This window comes from Macaca thibetana, chromosome 1 (assembly GCF_024542745.1).
Source record: "Macaca thibetana thibetana isolate TM-01 chromosome 1, ASM2454274v1, whole genome shotgun sequence".
Classification (NCBI taxonomy): domain Eukaryota; kingdom Metazoa; phylum Chordata; class Mammalia; order Primates; family Cercopithecidae; genus Macaca; species Macaca thibetana.
In genome coordinates, this window is record NC_065578.1 from 181,789,488 (window position 1) to 181,808,235 (window position 18,748).

At 45.3% G+C, this 18,748-nt stretch overlaps 1 protein-coding gene across 4 annotated transcripts in view; it reads right to left on the reverse strand.

Moving 5' to 3' along the window:
* The window catches only part of CACNA1E (calcium voltage-gated channel subunit alpha1 E), a 332,987-nt gene that overhangs the window by 289,357 nt on the left and 24,882 nt on the right, over positions 1 to 18,748 (reverse strand). For all 4 annotated transcript variants that reach the window (XM_050766055.1, XM_050766034.1, XM_050766044.1 and 1 more), the window contains exons 2-3: positions 15,248 to 15,353; positions 14,343 to 14,482 (exon numbers count right to left, since the gene is read on the reverse strand). In XM_050766055.1, the coding sequence (XP_050622012.1) occupies positions 14,343 to 14,482; positions 15,248 to 15,353 (246 nt within the window). The remainder of the gene's footprint in view (positions 1 to 14,342; positions 14,483 to 15,247; positions 15,354 to 18,748) is intronic.

The following is an 18,748-nucleotide window of genomic DNA, read 5'->3' on the forward strand; positions in this document are numbered from 1 at the left end:
ACCACTCCAATCTATGGCCACAATAATAAATCCTTCTCCAAAGACTCATGACAACCATTTATTTACTACTGACTCTATTTGTTGTAGCAGTACCCAGTTCATAACTAAACTTCTGACTTCTCAACCTTCTTTGTGCAGGCTGAAGATAGAAAAGAAATTAGTAAATGAAAGGCTGGTTTTCCCTCTGAAACTGGCTCCTGATCCTCTGTTTTACTAGACTATAGAGTTTAGAATTTGACAAATGTTAACCAGTAGTGATATCCAGGTCAACACGGACATTTTATAAATAGCCTCAGCTGGCTGACTACCTCTAGGTTTTGCTATCTTGAAGAGGACAAAAATAAGCATCACAAAAAAAAAAAAAGAAATACACTAATTGTTTCTCATTCTTATCTTCAAAGCTTGATCAAGAGAGGTGGCAAAATCAGTTCAATGGCTACTTACACCAGCATCTAGTGTGTCAACAGCTGCTGCATTAGGGCAAAGTGAAACCACATTCCCATTGATCTTCCATCTCTTCCCTATTCTCTACTGCTGTCCCTCCTACTGCTCACCGCTAGGCCTTATACATGGGAACCATTCAATGAAAGGAGGATAGATGGACAGATAGAAAGCTGATTGTACAGAGTAGAGCACATTTATTTCCAGTTTTTTCTTCTGATCAAATGATGTCAAGCTCAAATGAAAATCATCTACCCATATATACTATCTACACATCAGACTTAAAGTTCCTTGGGGCCAGGTATCTTATTATTTATCTTCATAGCCTCAATACTTAGCAAAATGTTTTGTATACACATAGCAAATATTTCTTGACTCAGTGGATGTTAATAATAATTACAAGAAAACATTTATTATATATCTCCTATGCATCTGACAATTTATATTCACATAGACAATTAAGAGATAATTACTGTCCTCCAAAATTGATGCTGTCCTTTCCACAGAGTAAGGCTGTTGCTAGAAGGCAGCTGCCCAATTAGGGATTAGGTCTCCCAGTCTCACCTGCAACTAGGCTGAGCCACATGGCAGCTCCTTGTCAATGGGATGTGACTAGACATAATGTGTATCAGTTCTATACCAATACATTTAAGGAGTATGCCTTATTCTTACTCTCTCTTTCTACTTCTCTTGAAGGGTCATAAACCATGAGATCATAGAGGACAGCAGAGCTACCAGATAGAAGGAGCCTGGGTCTCTACATCACCAAGTGGAGGGAAGCCAGGAGCACTGTTCAGAACAGCCTGTTCAAGGAGCAAGAGAGAAACCTACTATGTTAACCCATTGAAATGTGGGGGGTTATTTATTAGAGCATCCAGCCCTGCTCAATCTAATACATACATCTTGCAAGAGAGATATTTTAGATTTTAAAAATGAGACTCCTAGAGCCTGGACCAGCCAACCCGGAACAAGGTCTATACTGGTCATATTGTTCCCAGCTGCCTTAGGACCACACATACACATACATTCTACTCCAATTAGATTGCACTTTTTTAAAAAAGGAAAGATACCATTTATTTACAATTATTTCACTTTATCCACAATTTCCCACACAAACATAAAATATAAAAAAATAAAACCACCACTTGGGAACGCAAGTGTCTTCTTTCATAGCCTGGTTGAGGGAGAAGCATAAGCTCTCTCACTTTATGAAAAGGAAAATAGTTAGGAATAATGCCTGAGAAACAGCTCTGCATGAGCAGCCTAACTCATACCAGTGCGGGGTGGTGGGGCCTCAATGGCAAAGAGACTTAGGGTGTCACCTACTGGGGACAGCATGGCTTCCCAAAAGGATGACAGCTGCTTGCTCCCAACTCCCCAACCTCCACTACCAAATACCAAAAATCAAATATGGGCCACATATCTCATGAGCTCCAATTAGACTGTTCTGTTCACAAGCGAAGCATTGTATCTAACTTCTACTTCTCCTTTCCCCGTCACCTCTACACAAAACTGAAGACCAGCTTGACTAAAATCAGGCGTTAGCAACAGCCAAAACCCTGATTCCACGTTCCAACTAGAGACAAGAGTATGGGGCATACATTGCAGTTCTGAGCCTCATCTCCTTTTTTCATATCAATGGGTTAGTTACACTGAACTAGCAATTCTCATTCTTTCAAGTGTGAGGCTCTCTTTTTAATGTCAAAAATTCAAGACCAACCCCATCCCTTGGAGGAGTTATTTCAATTACTATAGGCCCTTAACAACATGGTTAAATAATTGTTATTACCCAGAGTCATTCCTTTCTCTATGTAGATGGAGACATTGAGACTTAACAGAACCTGGGTCACTTGCCTACAGCTACAGAACTAGTAAACAGCAGAGCAAAGATATGAATTCAGGTTTGCTTGTCTATGAAGCCCAAATTGTTAACCACTATGCTATATTTCATAAATTTAAAAAGAAAACAATACTATTTATTCAACAATACTTTTAGATGTATTTGTATTTTATAAATCACAACAGCATCCACACACTACAAAATATACTATATTACATATTTGTGGGAAACTTTATTCAGGAAGCAGCCAGTGCTTGTAGGTGATTTCTTGTTGCTTAGAGTTCAGACCAGTCACAGCTGGGGGGAGTGGAAATCATTGGAAGTTCCTCCTCCTTTATTTGCAGTACGAGCAAACTTTGACCTGATCAGATTCCCAGTAGGGAGATCCCACCCTAAACTTGAATTTGTTTATTGGAGAAGAAGGACTGGAGGTCAGAGTCTAATAGACAAAGTTCTAACAAGGTCTTGGTCAGAATGAGTCTCTCACAACACCACAACCACAACACCACGGACCTACCACCCTCTGTGGCATCTACCCCAAACTCCCCAAGTCTTGTATTTCAGGACAGAATGTAAAACGAAAACAGGGAAGGATTAGGGAGACTAAGAAAAGGGTAACAGAAGAGCCGGGAGGAAGAAGCTACAACGTTAAAGAGCTGGCTGCACTCATCTGAAGAAGGGATGTGGGATGGAAGCGGGCAGGGGAAAAGACCAGGGTAAGCATTTACTCCCTTCCCATCTCTATCACCAGAGTCCATATGTGAAGAATCCATCTCGGTGACCTGTCTCCAGAACAGAGAATACAACACTTACTTGGAAAGAGAACTGGGATTCTCTATTTCCCTTTTCCAAATGAGTGGGTAGAACGTAACTCACAGAACACTTTGAGCTCCCCACTGGAAGAATGTAAGGGCCTCTAAATCACAAAATGTTATATTTACAGTGGTTATTAACCAGAGTTCAGTTAGGATCCAGATTCAGCATCATGATGTGTCATGGGCTTTGGGAACAGGGAAAAGAGAAACATCCCATAAACAAGCATGTGGGTTGGCTTGATCCTTTTGACTATTGTTCTATCAGAAAAATTAAAATCATAATAATCATACAGCAATGTTCTCAGCAAAGCATTTTTAAAATAATTTCTCTGCTGAATATAAAAAATAAAAGCCCACACACTCATCAATTCTTACCCATTATTTGAATCAGTAGGAGATGCTCAGAGTATAATCTCAGAGGGCCAGGGACTATGTCTCTACTCTGGGCAGGTTAACAAATCTTTAACATGTGCTAGGCTAGATTGTAAGGTCTGTAGACTGGGTTTTGGTACAGCTCCAATAGGTTAAACAAAATTATAGTTGAGGGCTGATGTTGGAAGGAGGAGGCAAGAGGGAAGAAAGGGACTCTGAGGACTTTAATCCTATGTCCCTAATTCTGAGGAGACATGAAGTCATTTGGGCAACTTGTTCTATCTTTTTCTCTGCAAACATCATGCCTCTGCTACAAATCTGTTCACTTTCCTGTTTCAAACCATTCAATGGCCTCCCACTGAACATGCCTGGACATGCCAATGAGGCCCTGAAAGATGTGGTCCCTGCCTGCTTTCCAACCCCTCTTAGATTACAATCACTGTGGGCCCCTCCAGCCTACTTTTTTGTTTCTCAGACCTGCAATGGCCTCCCCCATCTCTAGCCCTGCATAGCTGCCCTACCCTCTGCCTGGAACCCTCCTCCTCCTGTCCCCTTTCCTCTTCTCATCTCATCTTAGCTAAGTGCGACTCAGCCTTCAGGTCTCAAATTAGGTTAGGGTCCCAGTGAAAAGTTCTCCTAGCACCCTAACTCTTCTTCTATGCAGCACATTATACACTATTAAATTAAAGTAAATATCTGTCTTCTCTGCTGGACAGCAAGCTGTGAGTAAAGGCTGTATCTCCATCCAGTGCAGCGTCCCTAGCAGTCAGCACAATGTTTGAACACAGGATGTGCTCAACTAATACTGGCTGCCTCTATACTTCCTTCCCTCCTGTCTTCTCCTGACTCTGTCCATTTTCCCCCACACCATAGTTCAGAGCTTCATATATGGGTATTAGGGATGCTTAGCCCTGAGTGGGCTTCTTTCTGGTTGTCTCTCCCTCACCCAGAGTTTTGACTAAGATTCAACAGCAAAGATAACCCAAACCAGGTCAGTTTCAGTTCTATTTCAGATTGAACTCTCCATGGCTAGTCATGCCGACCTGGACTATGTAAGGACTCTCCAAGGCCAGCTGGGCCCCAGAGGGCTGGTGGGGAGGTGGTGAGATGCAGGGACCCCCATCTGTAAATTGTACATTGTAAACGATTTACAGTGATATAAATTGGTTCTGATGCATCTGACATGTGAAGCAGCCACACTTATCACTCTGCCTCCTAGTTACTGTCCCGGTGTTGGAGGCCAGGGAGAAAAACCATGGCCCTGAGCCCTCTTCCTAAATGTTCTGTCACCAAGGCCCAGGCAACTGACAGAAGAGTGGCAGCCAAGAAGGAAGGAAATGAAAGACAAGAGGGAAGAAGTCAGACCTCAGGCTTCTTTTCAGCCCCTCCTCTATGCAAGGGCTCTGCCTAGACATTCCTCCTGGAGGAGAGAGGGCATTGTCAGCCTTCCTGGGTCACATCCAGATGTGGGCGGACAGGGGCTGACCCTTCTGGCCTGTGTATGTGTTGTGAGAAGTGGAGAGGATAGAAGACAAAGAAAGAGAAGACCAAAAAAATGGAATTCTAGAAAACGTAACATTTTCCTTGTTAGTAAAGTTTAAAATAAATGCCTTTGTTTCAACTTTTTCTCTTGGAACTTCTTTGTTGTTCTTATGGGTAATGACTGTAGCAGGATTTGACTAATTTTGATAAAATTAGATATACTGCTGAAAGGAAATAAGATATATCCTATGTGCAATATGTAGTAAACTTCTCTCCTGAGGCAAAATTATAACTAATGGAAAATTTTAAATTTGCCATAGTTTTAAAATTTGCAATAGGTTTCAGTGAAATTTGTTTCTGTGGTTGCAAGTTTTATAGAGATAAATGACCATTCTTAATGAGGTCTACAGAACCACAGTATTTTGAGTACTTTCAATTTTTATATGCTGGTTTTTTTCAAGGCATTCAGGGTGCTTTATATGTATTTTAACATTTATCTTTATAATATCACTGTCCTGGAGGGAAGGTATTATTGTTCACTGATTTGGTATTTTGCTTTATTGTTTTGCAAAACACTTTGGCGGTGGAGGCTGTGCTGTACACTAGATATAGCAAGGGCTTTAGAATTGTTGATAATAGAATTAAAGTGCCAATCTCTCCCCTTAGTAACTGTTTGACCTTGGGCAAGTGACTTCGCCTCTTTGAGTTTTGGTTTCCTCATCTGTAAAATGGAGATAATACCAGTATTGCCTTATGTCTCTATATTTAAAATAATATGTCCAAGTGCCAATATAGTATACAAAGCCTTCTGCATTTAAAATAAGACATGAGCTTCTGGTTAAATGGGAGCTGTCATTACCAACATCATCACTATCCTATTTGCTTGTCATGAAACCTGGTGGAGGTAGCCCCAGCAGGTTTTACCTTCACTTCATAAACGAAGTTTCATAAAGGAAAGCCAAGCTGAGATGGGTTACATTATCACCAGTATGACAGAAAGAATGTACGTCAGGATCAGGACCAGAAGCCAGAGCCCCCAAGTCATTCGGTCCATGAGATTAAACTCTGTTTCCATGTGAGTTGCACATATATATTCCAGCCAAATAATAGAAACTCTTATTTTTTAATACCTCCAGGTTCATGTCCTAAATACAACCAAAAAGCAGCAGATTCTCATCGCCAGGGGTAGTAAGGCATAGCTGCAACAGAGTGCTAGATTTGGAATTACAAAGGATCCAAGCCCCAGCTCACCACACACCATCTAAAAGACCCTGGACAAGTTACTCAGCAACATGCACCTTAGTCTTCTCTTCTGTGAAAAAAATAATAAGGAAGGGAAAGTTAGGCAAATTTATTATTCTCCTAGATCTAAAATTCAGTGATTGAGCTTTAGTAACCTTAGCCTTACCTTGTCTTCATATGTTTCTCTTTCAAACCAGCGCACCCTCATTTTCCTCTCAACATTGGCGCTGCCCCCCTTGCCCCTTCCCTTTGGTAACCACTCTGCACTCACTATATCTGCTATTTCCTGACTTCAATGACACATACATTAAATAGTGCTGTTGCATTTTCACATTTCACACCAACACAGTTATACTTAACTGTGGACTATATTTACAACACAGACACAAGTGCACAAATTTCTACCCAAAGGAGGAGACATATTTCAACCACAGAACAGAAATGTAAACAGTTCCTTTAATTTTCAATTCTTGTAAATCTATGGAATTCCCATTTATGCCATATCCACCTCTGCTTTGAAGACATACCTGGGAATTTTCACCCCACCTCCCTCTTTCACATACACTCACGCAAAGCACAAGAATGCACGCGTTTAACTGCCTTCAAATAAGAGCTCCAGGTCCAGGAGAGTGGTCTGACTTAGAAAGCACCTTGCCATTTCTTTCCCTGTATCACCCTGAGTGAATGCAAATCCAGAAGACAAAAAAAGTCCCAAACCAAATCACTCAGGGATTTTGAAGCTTTCTTCACTCCCTCTGGCTTTTCCTCCTCTTTGGTGATATCAAAGCCAATTCAGGCCCCACTCAGTTCTGTCCGTACAGAGCTTCTGTCAATGGGTGAGAGTGGCAAGAAGAAGCCTTTCAGGAAAGAGAAACCATCCCAACACCAGTGTCTTACATCTGGAACACAGTGGATATTCAATATGTATCTGTTGAGTGAACCAATGGTGTATCTCAATCTAGAAAAAAAGACGGGAGTGCATACATGAGAAAAAATTCCCTCCCACCCAAGGCACAATCCCATCTCAGCTGCCCATCAACTACTAACTGGCACTCTCACTCAGAGTCTCCCTGAAGGAACTGGGTTTATCAGCAGCACAGAGCTAAGAAGAGATCTTTGAGCTTCACATTTTGCCTTTTGCCCACCTCTCCCCAGAATCAAAATCCTATACTCCAACCTTATATTTTCCATCATTCGCCCATCTGGGGGGAAATGCAATTGGAACAGAAATAATTTTCTGATAAAAGGAGATACTGCAAGTGGCAGTTGTACTCCCCAATGTGGAACGAGAAATACACAAAAAGTCAGAGGAGGAGGTGGAGGTCTGTCAGAGGAGCAGCCAGCAATGATGCTGAGAGGAAGAACTGAAAAGCGGTAAGGCTTCCAGGCTTGCAGACCTCCCCAACATCAGCATTAATAATGCTGATGCCAGCTTTAGTGCCTAGCATTAAGGCACTAAGTAAATATCTGGTCATCTACCAGCTCAGCTGAGAATCTCTGAGTCCCTTGCCTCATTCCACTCAGCCTCTGTTTCCCCATCTCCTAAATAACAAGTTCTCACGTCTCCTCCCTCTACCCATTCTGCCCTTGCTCCCCATCTGCCTCCTTCACTTGCCCAGAACTGTAAGGACAAGTAAAAGACAGGTCTGTGAGATCCCGGCAGGCTCACTGGCCTGACGATGCTATATAAATACCCAGTGATATCATACTATTACCACAGGGATTTAAATTGGGCTGGGGGCCCGAGGACTGCTTTCACAACTCTTCCCCCACATTCTCAGCCCCAGAGAGACAGTGCTCCCAGAGGAAAACTCTGCTTTCCTCGATCTTTAGCTGCTCAGGAAACTCTTGTATTAGGGCAGCCTCCTTACAGAAAACCCTCTAAAAATACCTATCAATATATATTTAGCTCGAGATAGCGTCTTCCTACCAACAGGCTTCAGGCTAAATCATCCTGCATGTGCCACTGGTGAGAAGCTGGATGAGGACGGCAGCTCCCAGCTTTCCTGCGGCACTCCCTGGCTCTCCTCTCTCCTGCTCCCTTTTCCTCTGCCTCCCCTCGTTCTGCTTGGCTCTGCACATCCTCCCAAACTGCAGCTAAGGAGGTAGAGATGGCTCCAGACTCTTCTCCATGGCTTTCCTCAGAGTTGATTCCAGGGTAACAAAGAAAAACGAGTTGAGCCACATCCAGAGCAGACTCAGAGCAAAACAGTGCACCCCCTGCTCAAAGCCTTCGGTGGCTCCCCACCGCCCTCTGGTTAAAGTACAGACTCCTCAGAATGGCCTAGACTGGCCCCTGCTGACCTCTACAGGTCTCTCCCCATGCCACCCGTCAGGCTTCCAGAAGTGTCCTGTGGTCTGTCTGTGTGCCTCTCTCCATGCGACACCCGCACAGGGCATTTGTGCATAGCATTCTTTCTACCAGAAAGGCTCTTCTCCTTCCCCGCCCAGCTGAGTCCCATATGTCCATCCTTTACACTTGTTTAAATGTGACTTCTTTCAAGAAACTTTCCCCAGTGCCCCAGGGCTAGGCTGGACACCCTTTCAGGTTCTCATGTTGCGTGGCCCCAGCCCCCACCACCGTGGAAGACACTAGGCCCCATTCCACCCACACCAAACACAGTACCCAGCACACGGTGAGTATTCAGCCATAGCTCTTGAGGGGCCTCCTGGGCCCCGGGGTGATGATCTTGGCAGAGGAAGGAGGAAGAGCCAGGCACAGACACACCTGCCCCTCCCCAGAGTCTACACCATGTCCTCCACAGTAAAGGGAAGAGCCAACGCAGGTCACCTCCCACACAAGGCTGGCAAAACTCAGGAAAGAGCATATTTTGAGCTGATTTGGGGGGTTTTGTACGAAAATAGACAATATTACCAACACTCAAGACTAGCTCTGTAATGTCACCAATACTTAAACATACAATGGAAAATAAAGACTTCCTAGATGGAAAGGGATAACACGCTTTTCTCTATTTGGCCCGAACCCTAAGAGGAACAAAGGAAATAGGGAAAGGAGACTAAATTGTTCCAGTAGCACAGAACAGCTGGTGCCATCGCTGAGCCTAAGACAGTGACATCACTTGGCCTAGGGAAGGTGCCCAGGTGCTAAAGGCAAACAGGTCTAGGTTCAAATTCTGACTTTACCTTATACCAACCATTTGGATTTGGACAAGTTACTTAAATTGTCTGTGCCTTGGCTTCTTCATCTGTAAAATGGGACTGGGTAATAGTCAAGCCTAATGATTCTCATCTCCTGGAACCATTTTTAGGATTAGAAATCGTGTGTGTGTGTGTGTGTGTGTGTGTGTGTGTGTGTGTCTAGTCTTTGGCATATGGTTCAATAAATGGCCATTTTTATTATATGGTAAATGCCAGGTGATGTGATACCCCTGCTTTCTCCTTATCCACCCTTCCAACCCCCATCCCATCCACAGCCACTTCAATGAGGTTATGTCTTCAATATGCAGCTCTGACTCTGCCCTCATCACCCAGGAAGCAATTCTCAGGAGGTAACACTGACAACCTGGTAAATAATCACAAATGACTGGAATCCCAATATTGCTTAATGGCCTAGAAATTGAGCTCCCAGCTTTCATTTTCCTAATAGAGTGACCAGAATATGAGCAGCCTGGAAGAGGTAGATAGAGATGAGAGAGACATAGACACTGCCTGGCTCAGCCAGGCCAAGGGGGAAGGCTGGGAACAGACAACCCCTCTCTACCCGAGCCCCAGCCTTCCCCCAGCACTCATTTTTGTATCCTATAGACAAGAGAATCTGGGGACAGGCCAATAATTCAATTCAATCAGCATTTACTGAGTACCAACTATATGCCAGGCACTGGGCATATGGAGATGAGTGGGCATCTAAGGCACAGTCCTCGCCTTCATTTCCCTGTTGTTACCCATGGTTTAGGAGTGCCCTTGACTCTCATCCTCCCTTCTCATCTGCCCATCTATTCCAGGTACTATATTTTTATAACTTACTCTTAAGACAAATGTGTAGTAGTGACTTCAACTAATTTGGCATTCTCCAGGTGGCCTGACAAGTGTTTAGAAATTGCCTGAGTTGTTCGCAATGCAAGAGAGATCCCAAGTTCTGTAAGATAAGAATGTATTAAAAGAATGGCAAATTCCACTGTCTTTTAGCAGGTGGGAAAATACAATAATGTCTATGTCTCTCGGTCCCAGCATTTCCTTCTGCCTTCAACAACCCACTACTAGTTTCACTGAATTAATGAATAGGTGAGTGAATGAGTGAACAAACAAGCCAATTAATGAAGAAATCAGCTGGAACTCTGATCCACTCTCTACACATCAAACCATGCTATGCTGACAGTTAAAGTGGCATGCCTTCTTTACCACAGAGAGAAGTATCAGGATGGACACATGGGGCCCCTGTCCCCTTCAACTCACATGTGAAGCCCCACTTTTGAGAGTGAACATTTGCCTGATTATGCCCCTCTCTGAGCTCATCCCACACTGTCTCACAGGGACTAAAGGAACCTGCAACCACAGAGCCTTAGAAACATGGGGCCCTTGGGGTTTGTGAAGTAACTGACAGAATGGGGAAAAGTGAGTCAAAGAAGGAACCTGGAGCCAGGAGATGTGGGCTCAAGTACTGAATCTAATGCCTACTAGCAATTCATGTGCCCTCTCTGATTCTCAGTTTCTTCATCTGTAAAATGAGGCTAACAAGGTCTTTACTATGGCATTATGAGGACAAGATGAAGCAATGAACATAAATGCACTTTCTGAACCATGCACACCCTCAACTTATAGGCCAAAGAATATGAAAGTTTAGGAGGTCACAGGTCACAGGCAGAATGTGGTTGCCCAGGCCCCCCAACTAGTCATCTCTTAGCAAAGGTCAGTAAGAGTAGGTCTTACACTGAGCCAGCTGACTGACACCTCAGCACCCACTTCCCTCCTGTCAGCACTGAGAGCTGAGAAGTTGTGCAGCCTCAGCCCCGAGGCACTGTGTCATGCTCCAGCACCTGTCATTCCTCCTGTGCACAGGGGAAAATAGGAGGTGACACCTGGAGATGAGGTGGGAAGGAAGAGCTGTCAGCAGGGACTGCTGTGGGTGCAGGTGTCAGGAAGACAAACGAGGATACCGGGTGGCCTGGAAAGGAGGCTGCGCAGGGCAGGGGTCAAAACACCAGCCCCGGATCAAAGGGCACCATTCTGACTCCTGCATCTGCCGTTAACAGGCAGGAGAGATCTTAGACGAATAACTCACCCTCTTCGAGTACCAGATGACTCATCTCTAAAGCCCGCTTGCCTGCCTCCCTGGTTGGTATCACATGTCATTGAATCTACAACCCCAACAATTGTATGATGACCCATAATTTTATGTAGCACTAAGAAAGGAAAACATGCTGTCAATTAAACTATATCATGCCATTATTGTAAGACACAGGCTGATTTCAGCAGTGTCCCAGCATGAAAAACGTGCATCTTAGAGCCACACAGTGTGGTAGATGAGAGCACCATGTGACTGTAAGACTAAATATGATCATCCATTCCTGTGGGATAGAACCGCAACCCTCAGCCCCTCAGCGGGGATCTCAAGAGGACCAAGCTCTTTGCCTGGAGCACATTCACCGGTGAATTGAGGAGAGAGCAAGGGAATGGTCCCTGCTGGGAAGAGGGCTAAGCAGCGGGTCTGGAGGAGGAACAGGAGCAAAGTCCTGTGAGTTCAGGTGGAAATCAGGGGCCTGCAAAGGCAATCCACAAAGACAGGGACACCAGAAGATCCACTAAGAAGGGAAGATGTGAGGGATGGGAAAAAGAGCACAGAGAGGACAACTGACTCAGCCAAGCTCAGCACCTGCACTGACTCTTGAACACCCTCTGGACATGCATGCAAGGACCCAGGGGCCCTTCTTGGTTGTGCTGACAAAAGAACCCTACGGGTCCCTATGAATCTGCTGCTTCAACAACCATGTAGCAACCGTTATTTGCAGAGAGATTAACATCTACTGTAAGTCTCCTCTCATGCAGTCAAACAGTCCAGTTTCTCCACCTCCTCTCAGCCATCATAGTTCCCAGACCCCACACCAGAACAGCTGTATTCTCCTCCAGAAGTACTTCTTCAACCTTGTAAAATGCCTCGTAAAATGCAACATCCAAAAGACGTACATTGGAGCACCTTTAATAATTATTTATCACAGCAAAAAACAGAATCCAAGTGTCAAGTAATTGCAAAAATGAGAAGCAAGATGTGTACATCTACTTAACAAACTGCTGATCAATCATTATAGATTTTTACCAAAATATGCAATAACATGTAATGTGCTCATACTATATTAGGAAAAAGCAGCAAAATTACAAGCCCTTAAAAGACAGCTTGCTTAGCATTGAAGGCCTGGAAAGAAATACCCCAAAATAATCCGGAATTTTTCTGAATCAGTGAATTATTTTTTTTCTTCTTTTGATTTTTCTGTATTTTCCATATTTCTTTAATGAACATATAATCATTTAAATAAAAATAAATGGACTAGACAAGAAATTTCAAATGGATTCTGCCACATATAGAGCTGAGCAGGACCAAGAATTTACATAAACTTATTATATATACATTACAATACTTTTCTTCTTTTTGTTTTTTATTCTTCTGTAGTGACTTGTACACTTTTCTTCTAGACAGAATCATAACATTTCTAAATGATTCAGATTCTCATACAGGCCTCTTCTAACACAGCACATATTATTTATTTTAGGGACATTTAAAACATTACCCAATATACTTCTGTAATACTATGTAGAAACTATATCTTCATATACTAACTCATATTTAAAATGTAGTAGAATTTTCTTTTAGAAAAAATAACCTCCAGAAAATTCTTTTGTAAGGCAACAGATATTTTTAAACATGAATAGTCATCCCTGTCTATTTATCCATTTCCCATATTGAGGGGCTGGCTGCTTACATGCTTACGTGCTTCCATTTACATATTCCAGTCCATTACATCTTCAGTGTTTTCTCTTTCATGTAATCCCAATGGTGTAAAGGTTAAAAAATAAGAATATTTTGTCTATTCCACAAGACAAAAAACAGATGCAATCATTCCCAAGCCCTTACCCTTCCTTCTAAGAGACTTTACCTACCTTCACCATTCCTCTGACTCCTCCCTGGAAAACAATTCCTCTTTTCTCCTCTCTCCTTTTGGTCAATCATGTAGTAGCTAATATTTCCCCTTCCCTGTCATTCTAAGTCACTCTCTTCTTTTCTTCATGGGTTTGAACTCTGTCTGCCAAGCAGTTGGGTAAGGGAATTTCCAGACCACATCACTCGCTGCCACATCTACACAGGACCACTCCCCAGTGCCCAACCCTGCAGGCACCGAGAGCCACCTGACACAAAGACCAACAGGAAGCCACAAAAGTCCAGGAAGGCCTGCCCATCACACCATTCCCAAGGCCAACACATTTGCTGCCAACGGCACTCGGTCAACCCAACGTCCTCATACTATATTCATTTCCAAAAGAATGATTTATCAAATATTTAACTAAATGTACTGCCATCATATATGCTGCAGTGACACTGGGTCAATCCCAATGTGCTATGGCCATATTAATTTCCACAAATGATTTATCCAACATTTTAATATGATTCGATTTTATACTATTAATAAACCTGCAAATCATAAAAAATTCTGTTATCAGAACACAAGTCTCAATCATCAGTTCAGAAAATATGGCTGGGGTCTTCTCCAGCACCCCAAAGAAGCTGCATTTGACTGCATCTTTTGGCCCATCTAGGAGGTGCCTCCCAGGCTGGGGTAAACTGCTTGCTTTGGTGAAAAGGCTTATTGGGAAAAGTCACCCTCCCCAGAGAAGTGGGTGTTTAGCCACTGAGCCAAGCACAGAATGGAAAACCAGAAGTGGCAGCTTTCAGACCTGGCTGAGAGTCCCACGGCCTCTGCTTAACACCACAAGCATCTCCACACAGTACTCATCCTGCTCTTGAGGTGGCTGACCTATGGTCCAGCACCCTGGGGAATCTTAGCCCCGAACTTTTTCTTCTGCCCCTACTCTACAGATTGCTGTCTTTCCACACCAGGTTCCCTGCACCCAGCCACTTCACGACACCAACCCCCTTCACACACACACACACACACACACACACACACACAAAGTGGACTTACCCACTGAGGACCACGATGAAGTCCATGACATTCCAGCCATTGCGGAGGTATGAACCCTTATGGAAGATGAACCCCAGGGCCACAATTTTGATCCCAGCTTCAAAGCAAAAGATTCCAATGAAATAAGGTTCTGTCTTTTCCTGTGGGGATGAGGAGCAGAAACACCAGTGAGAAGAGGACTGTGCTTTATGAGACACAGGTAAAGGCACAGCCTGGCCCTTCCTGGATGTCTGTGCTGGGTCTGCCCATGTGTAGGTGGGAAGCAAGGGTGCTAAGGGACCCTTGCAGGCTGTCTGTGACTCAGGAGTGCACGGGGCAAGGGGGAACCAGCTGTAGAAATGGACGATGTAAGGGTCACACCTAGGGGATAGACTTCCTTCCCAGGAAGGTCCCTGATGGCCCTGGCTTTGCCCTGAAGGAGTTTGCTGTTCTTCACATAAGTTAGAAGCTTGAAGGTCGTCATCTCATGTACACACGTGGATTTTAGGCAATTTGTCTGTTCTTTTTAGATGTGTGACTCATTTCTTTAAGGAGAATAAGGACGTAAGCATTGGGAAGTTCATAACCACAAATACACACAAGCACTGAGCATCCTTCATCGTCTCCCCTCTACTCCCCACCTCTTCCTCTCATGTCAGAAGCCCCTTAGGAAAGAGGAGGGAAGAAAATGGGCCTGTGCCTGCCCTTTCTTCTTCCCTGGCTGCCACGCAGCACAGACACGGTGTCTGTAATCTCTTATTTTCTGTGTGAATCCCCATGGGGTCTGTCATTAACTTGTCCCCCAGCAAAGAGCAAACCCCTCCCAGAACTCACAGGCAGGAAGGGAATGGGAGAGTGATAAAGCAGAGGAGAAGAAACCAAGAAAGACAAAAGGGGGCAAGGTGAGAAGGAGGGGAAGCACATACCAGTCTTCGGGACATGGGGGTCTTGTCGTCCTCAGGAAGATGCTGCTCCAGGGCCAGGACGATGCAGTTGGCAATGATGGTGGCCAGGATCATGTACTCAAATGGCGTGGGAAAGCGGAGTTAAGGAACAAATTCACCAGAGAGGGGCACAGCCTCCAAGATGGCCATGCCCATAAACACACAAGCTCTATCAATCCGCATTTTGTCTGTGCAGTTTGCATGATTTTTATTTGTAAATAGGCAGGCAGGACAGAGGATGGTCCTTAGCATGTGAAACCAAAAACATTTTTGCCTGGTCTCTGAACACAAAGCATCTTCTCCATAAAAACAATGTATGTAGCCAATACATAATATAGTTGGGCATATGACAGACACTCCAGCTACTGAGTGAATTCAATAACAAATCCAGTAACCAAGGCTGAAAATGGAAGGCGGAAGAAAGAAGGAAGTCACATAATTAATGCCATAGCAGACCCCCTGTTCTCCCCAGTCTTCAAACCACTGGACTGGGTAACAACGCTTGTGCACAGATCCAGATGCTGCAATCTGTTGCTCTCCTGGGCTCACAACTGGAGTCCCCTCTTCCAGAATCTCTGCACCACTGAGTAACAGAAGAGCCCCTGGAAAAGAAACAATTCTCTCCATGTGAGCTTCCTTCTATTTTAAAATTCCTCTCAGCAATGTACTTCTGGGGGAAAGAGAGGCTTGCTTTGTTCCACCTTATTTTCTCCTAAGCGTCTGCATCTATACGAAACAGAGACTGATGACAAATCTGAATCCTGGACAGCAAAGTCCAGTCCTGTAAGAACCACACTACAATGAATGAATGCAGGCTTTTTTCTGTTAGATGTTTTTGAAAACAGGTGAGGTGCTCCCTGTGCCTTTTTAAAAACAGGACTATGACTCGGGTGCCAGCATCCTGACCCCTGCAGGAAGGTTTTGCCACACGCTCCAAGGGATGTGGGAAGGACTGCCAGAAGAGAAAGAGGGAATCACCAGCTCCCAGCACTGTCATTCTGCATGTTGGGATTTCATTCTCTGATTACTGTTAGGACAAACACAAGTTAGCTACTGCAACTGCTCTTGCTGAGCAACCTGTGCTCTAGAAGATTCTGGAATCCAGGCAGAAGAGAGGAGCAATAGATCTGGCAAAGTGGACGGAAGGAAAGGGGCTGTTCTTCTCTCCACACATACCCAGACAGGCTGTGTAGGGTGCAGGGCCTGGAACCCTCTCGTGGAGTTCAGGAGGGCAAATCACAGCTATCCCTGCAATGGCCCCCATCCTGCCAGGCTATCTGTGGCAATAACACAATGTTAAGTTGGCACCCAGGGCATCTCTGGGGAGGGCAGGGCAGAGGGCTTGGGGCAGTGTGTGCAATGAGATGTGAGCTGCTCACCAGTTGCTCTGCTCTGGGTGCTGGCATGCAGGGCTGCAGGGCTGAGATGCTGGCTGTGTGTGAGCCCCGAGTCCTTCTCTTAATCCTCATTTGGCAGTGCCTTCTCCTCCCCCACCACCATGCATCCCTGAGTCACACTGGAGAGTCACACTCACTCGCCAGCAGCTGACCGCCATCCTTCCTTCCCACGCACTTTCAACACTCACACAGCATACAGACACCAGAGACCACTCCACGGGCCTCTGCTGCCCTGAGGCTCAGCCACTGGAACTAAAAACAGACCCGGCCTCAGGAGACCTCAGAGCCTGTCCACTGCCTCCACGCCCCACTGCGCCTGCTTAAACCCTCCCACTCAGACAGGAGCCTCCCCACATGGAAAGTCCCTCAGCACCCATGGGCATTCCTCCTCCTTCAAACACTCTGGGCGCCAAGCCCCTGAGAGCCAAACATGCCAGCAGACACACACCACAGACGCCCACCCAGCTAGCATGCCCACCTTCTAAGGACTGGCCCTCCAACACACAGCCTGCCCTGGGCCACCCATGCCCATTGATCGAAGGGGGAGTGCTCCTCCCCTCCCATCATGGCTGTAACCCAGACCTCTGAACAAACAAACATGGAGCAATCAGGGACCACACCAGGACCGAGTGTCCCATAAGCCTTCTGAACAGCCTAGGTTGCCCTGGGCCTGGCACAGGCACCCAGAATCCCAGACTCATCCTGCAAATTAAAGATGGGAACCCGGGAGCAATGGTGGCCAAGGAATTCACACCCTTTCCTGAAAACATGCTTGGGTGATGGGGCCAGATAGGGAACTGACAACACGCATACAAGTCACTGATGAAAGACAACAGAAGTTGAGAGTGTTGAGAGTGGTGTTCCTAAAATGCAGGCCATGAAATACTGGTGCTATAGGAACTTGCAATCAAACCAATGAGAGAAAGCCTGGGTTGGGTAAAGTTAAGGTTTCTCCCCAGCAGGACTTTTTAGGGCCTTTAATACTTTTGCACACAGTGGGCACACACTCCATTCCACACACAAACACACACACACAGGGGGTTTGGGACAGCACACAACATTTCCCAAACTTGCTTCACCTTGTAAATCTTTTTTTCAGAGCATCTCTCTTGAACGGTGTTCCCAGGAACATAGCTGGGCAGCCTGACACAAAGTGGGGGTTTCTCTGCCAGTCCCCAAGAGCTGGGGGAGGAGGCTGATGGCTCTGACTGGAGTGAAACCAGGGCCTCTTCCATGTCATTCCCTGTCCTTGTTCCTAACAGAAGTGTTCACAATAGCGTGGGGCTCACCTGGTCACTCCCCACAGCTGGAAATGTCTCATGCAATTTCAGACACCTGCTCAGCAGATCCAAGAAGCCCAGTGCCTGCCCTGAGAGGTAGGACTGGGCACGAGTACTTTCTCATTCAAGCTGCAGACCTCTCGCATTCTCATGGGTCTATGTGGCATCTATGATTGTTTGGGGGGGTTGAATCTTCTTCCCCTGAAAGCCTGAAAGTGATAAGCACAGGCTTAAAAGCAGATGGGTTCTCAGTGCTGAACTTGCAGGCAAGACAGGTCCTGGCAGCCATGTGCCTCCAAGGCCTTCCCACTCACAATATCCATTTGGACCATGGCAGCTCCTCCACTGCCCATGACTCCCCACTCACAATATCCACTTGGACCATGGCAGCTCCTCCACTGCCCCTGGCTCCCTGCTTCCACGTTCATACCTGCATTTTCCTAGCCAATTAACCCAAGTATATTGCTCCCTGTAAGCACCTTTAAGCTTAACTAGCCCAGAATGTCCAAGTGCAGATATGTGAGGTTTGTGGGGACACAGGTTAGCTCAGGAAGGTGTAGCCATCACCACTGCAAGATGCTCCAGGCAGGGGAATGGCTCTTGGCCCAGGTGCTGATTAGTAAAACTCCCAGTGACTGGCCAAGTATCTGGGTGGCTGAGAATTCATGAGGTATTGATGGCTGGTGCTACCCAAGGCCCTAAAGTCTAGAATCTAAAGGTGGGAGTTTGGTAATTCACAGGTTCTGAGAAGACCCTATTCCCACTTCCTCTCTAGCCAAATCCTCTGCCCACTAACTGATGTGAGG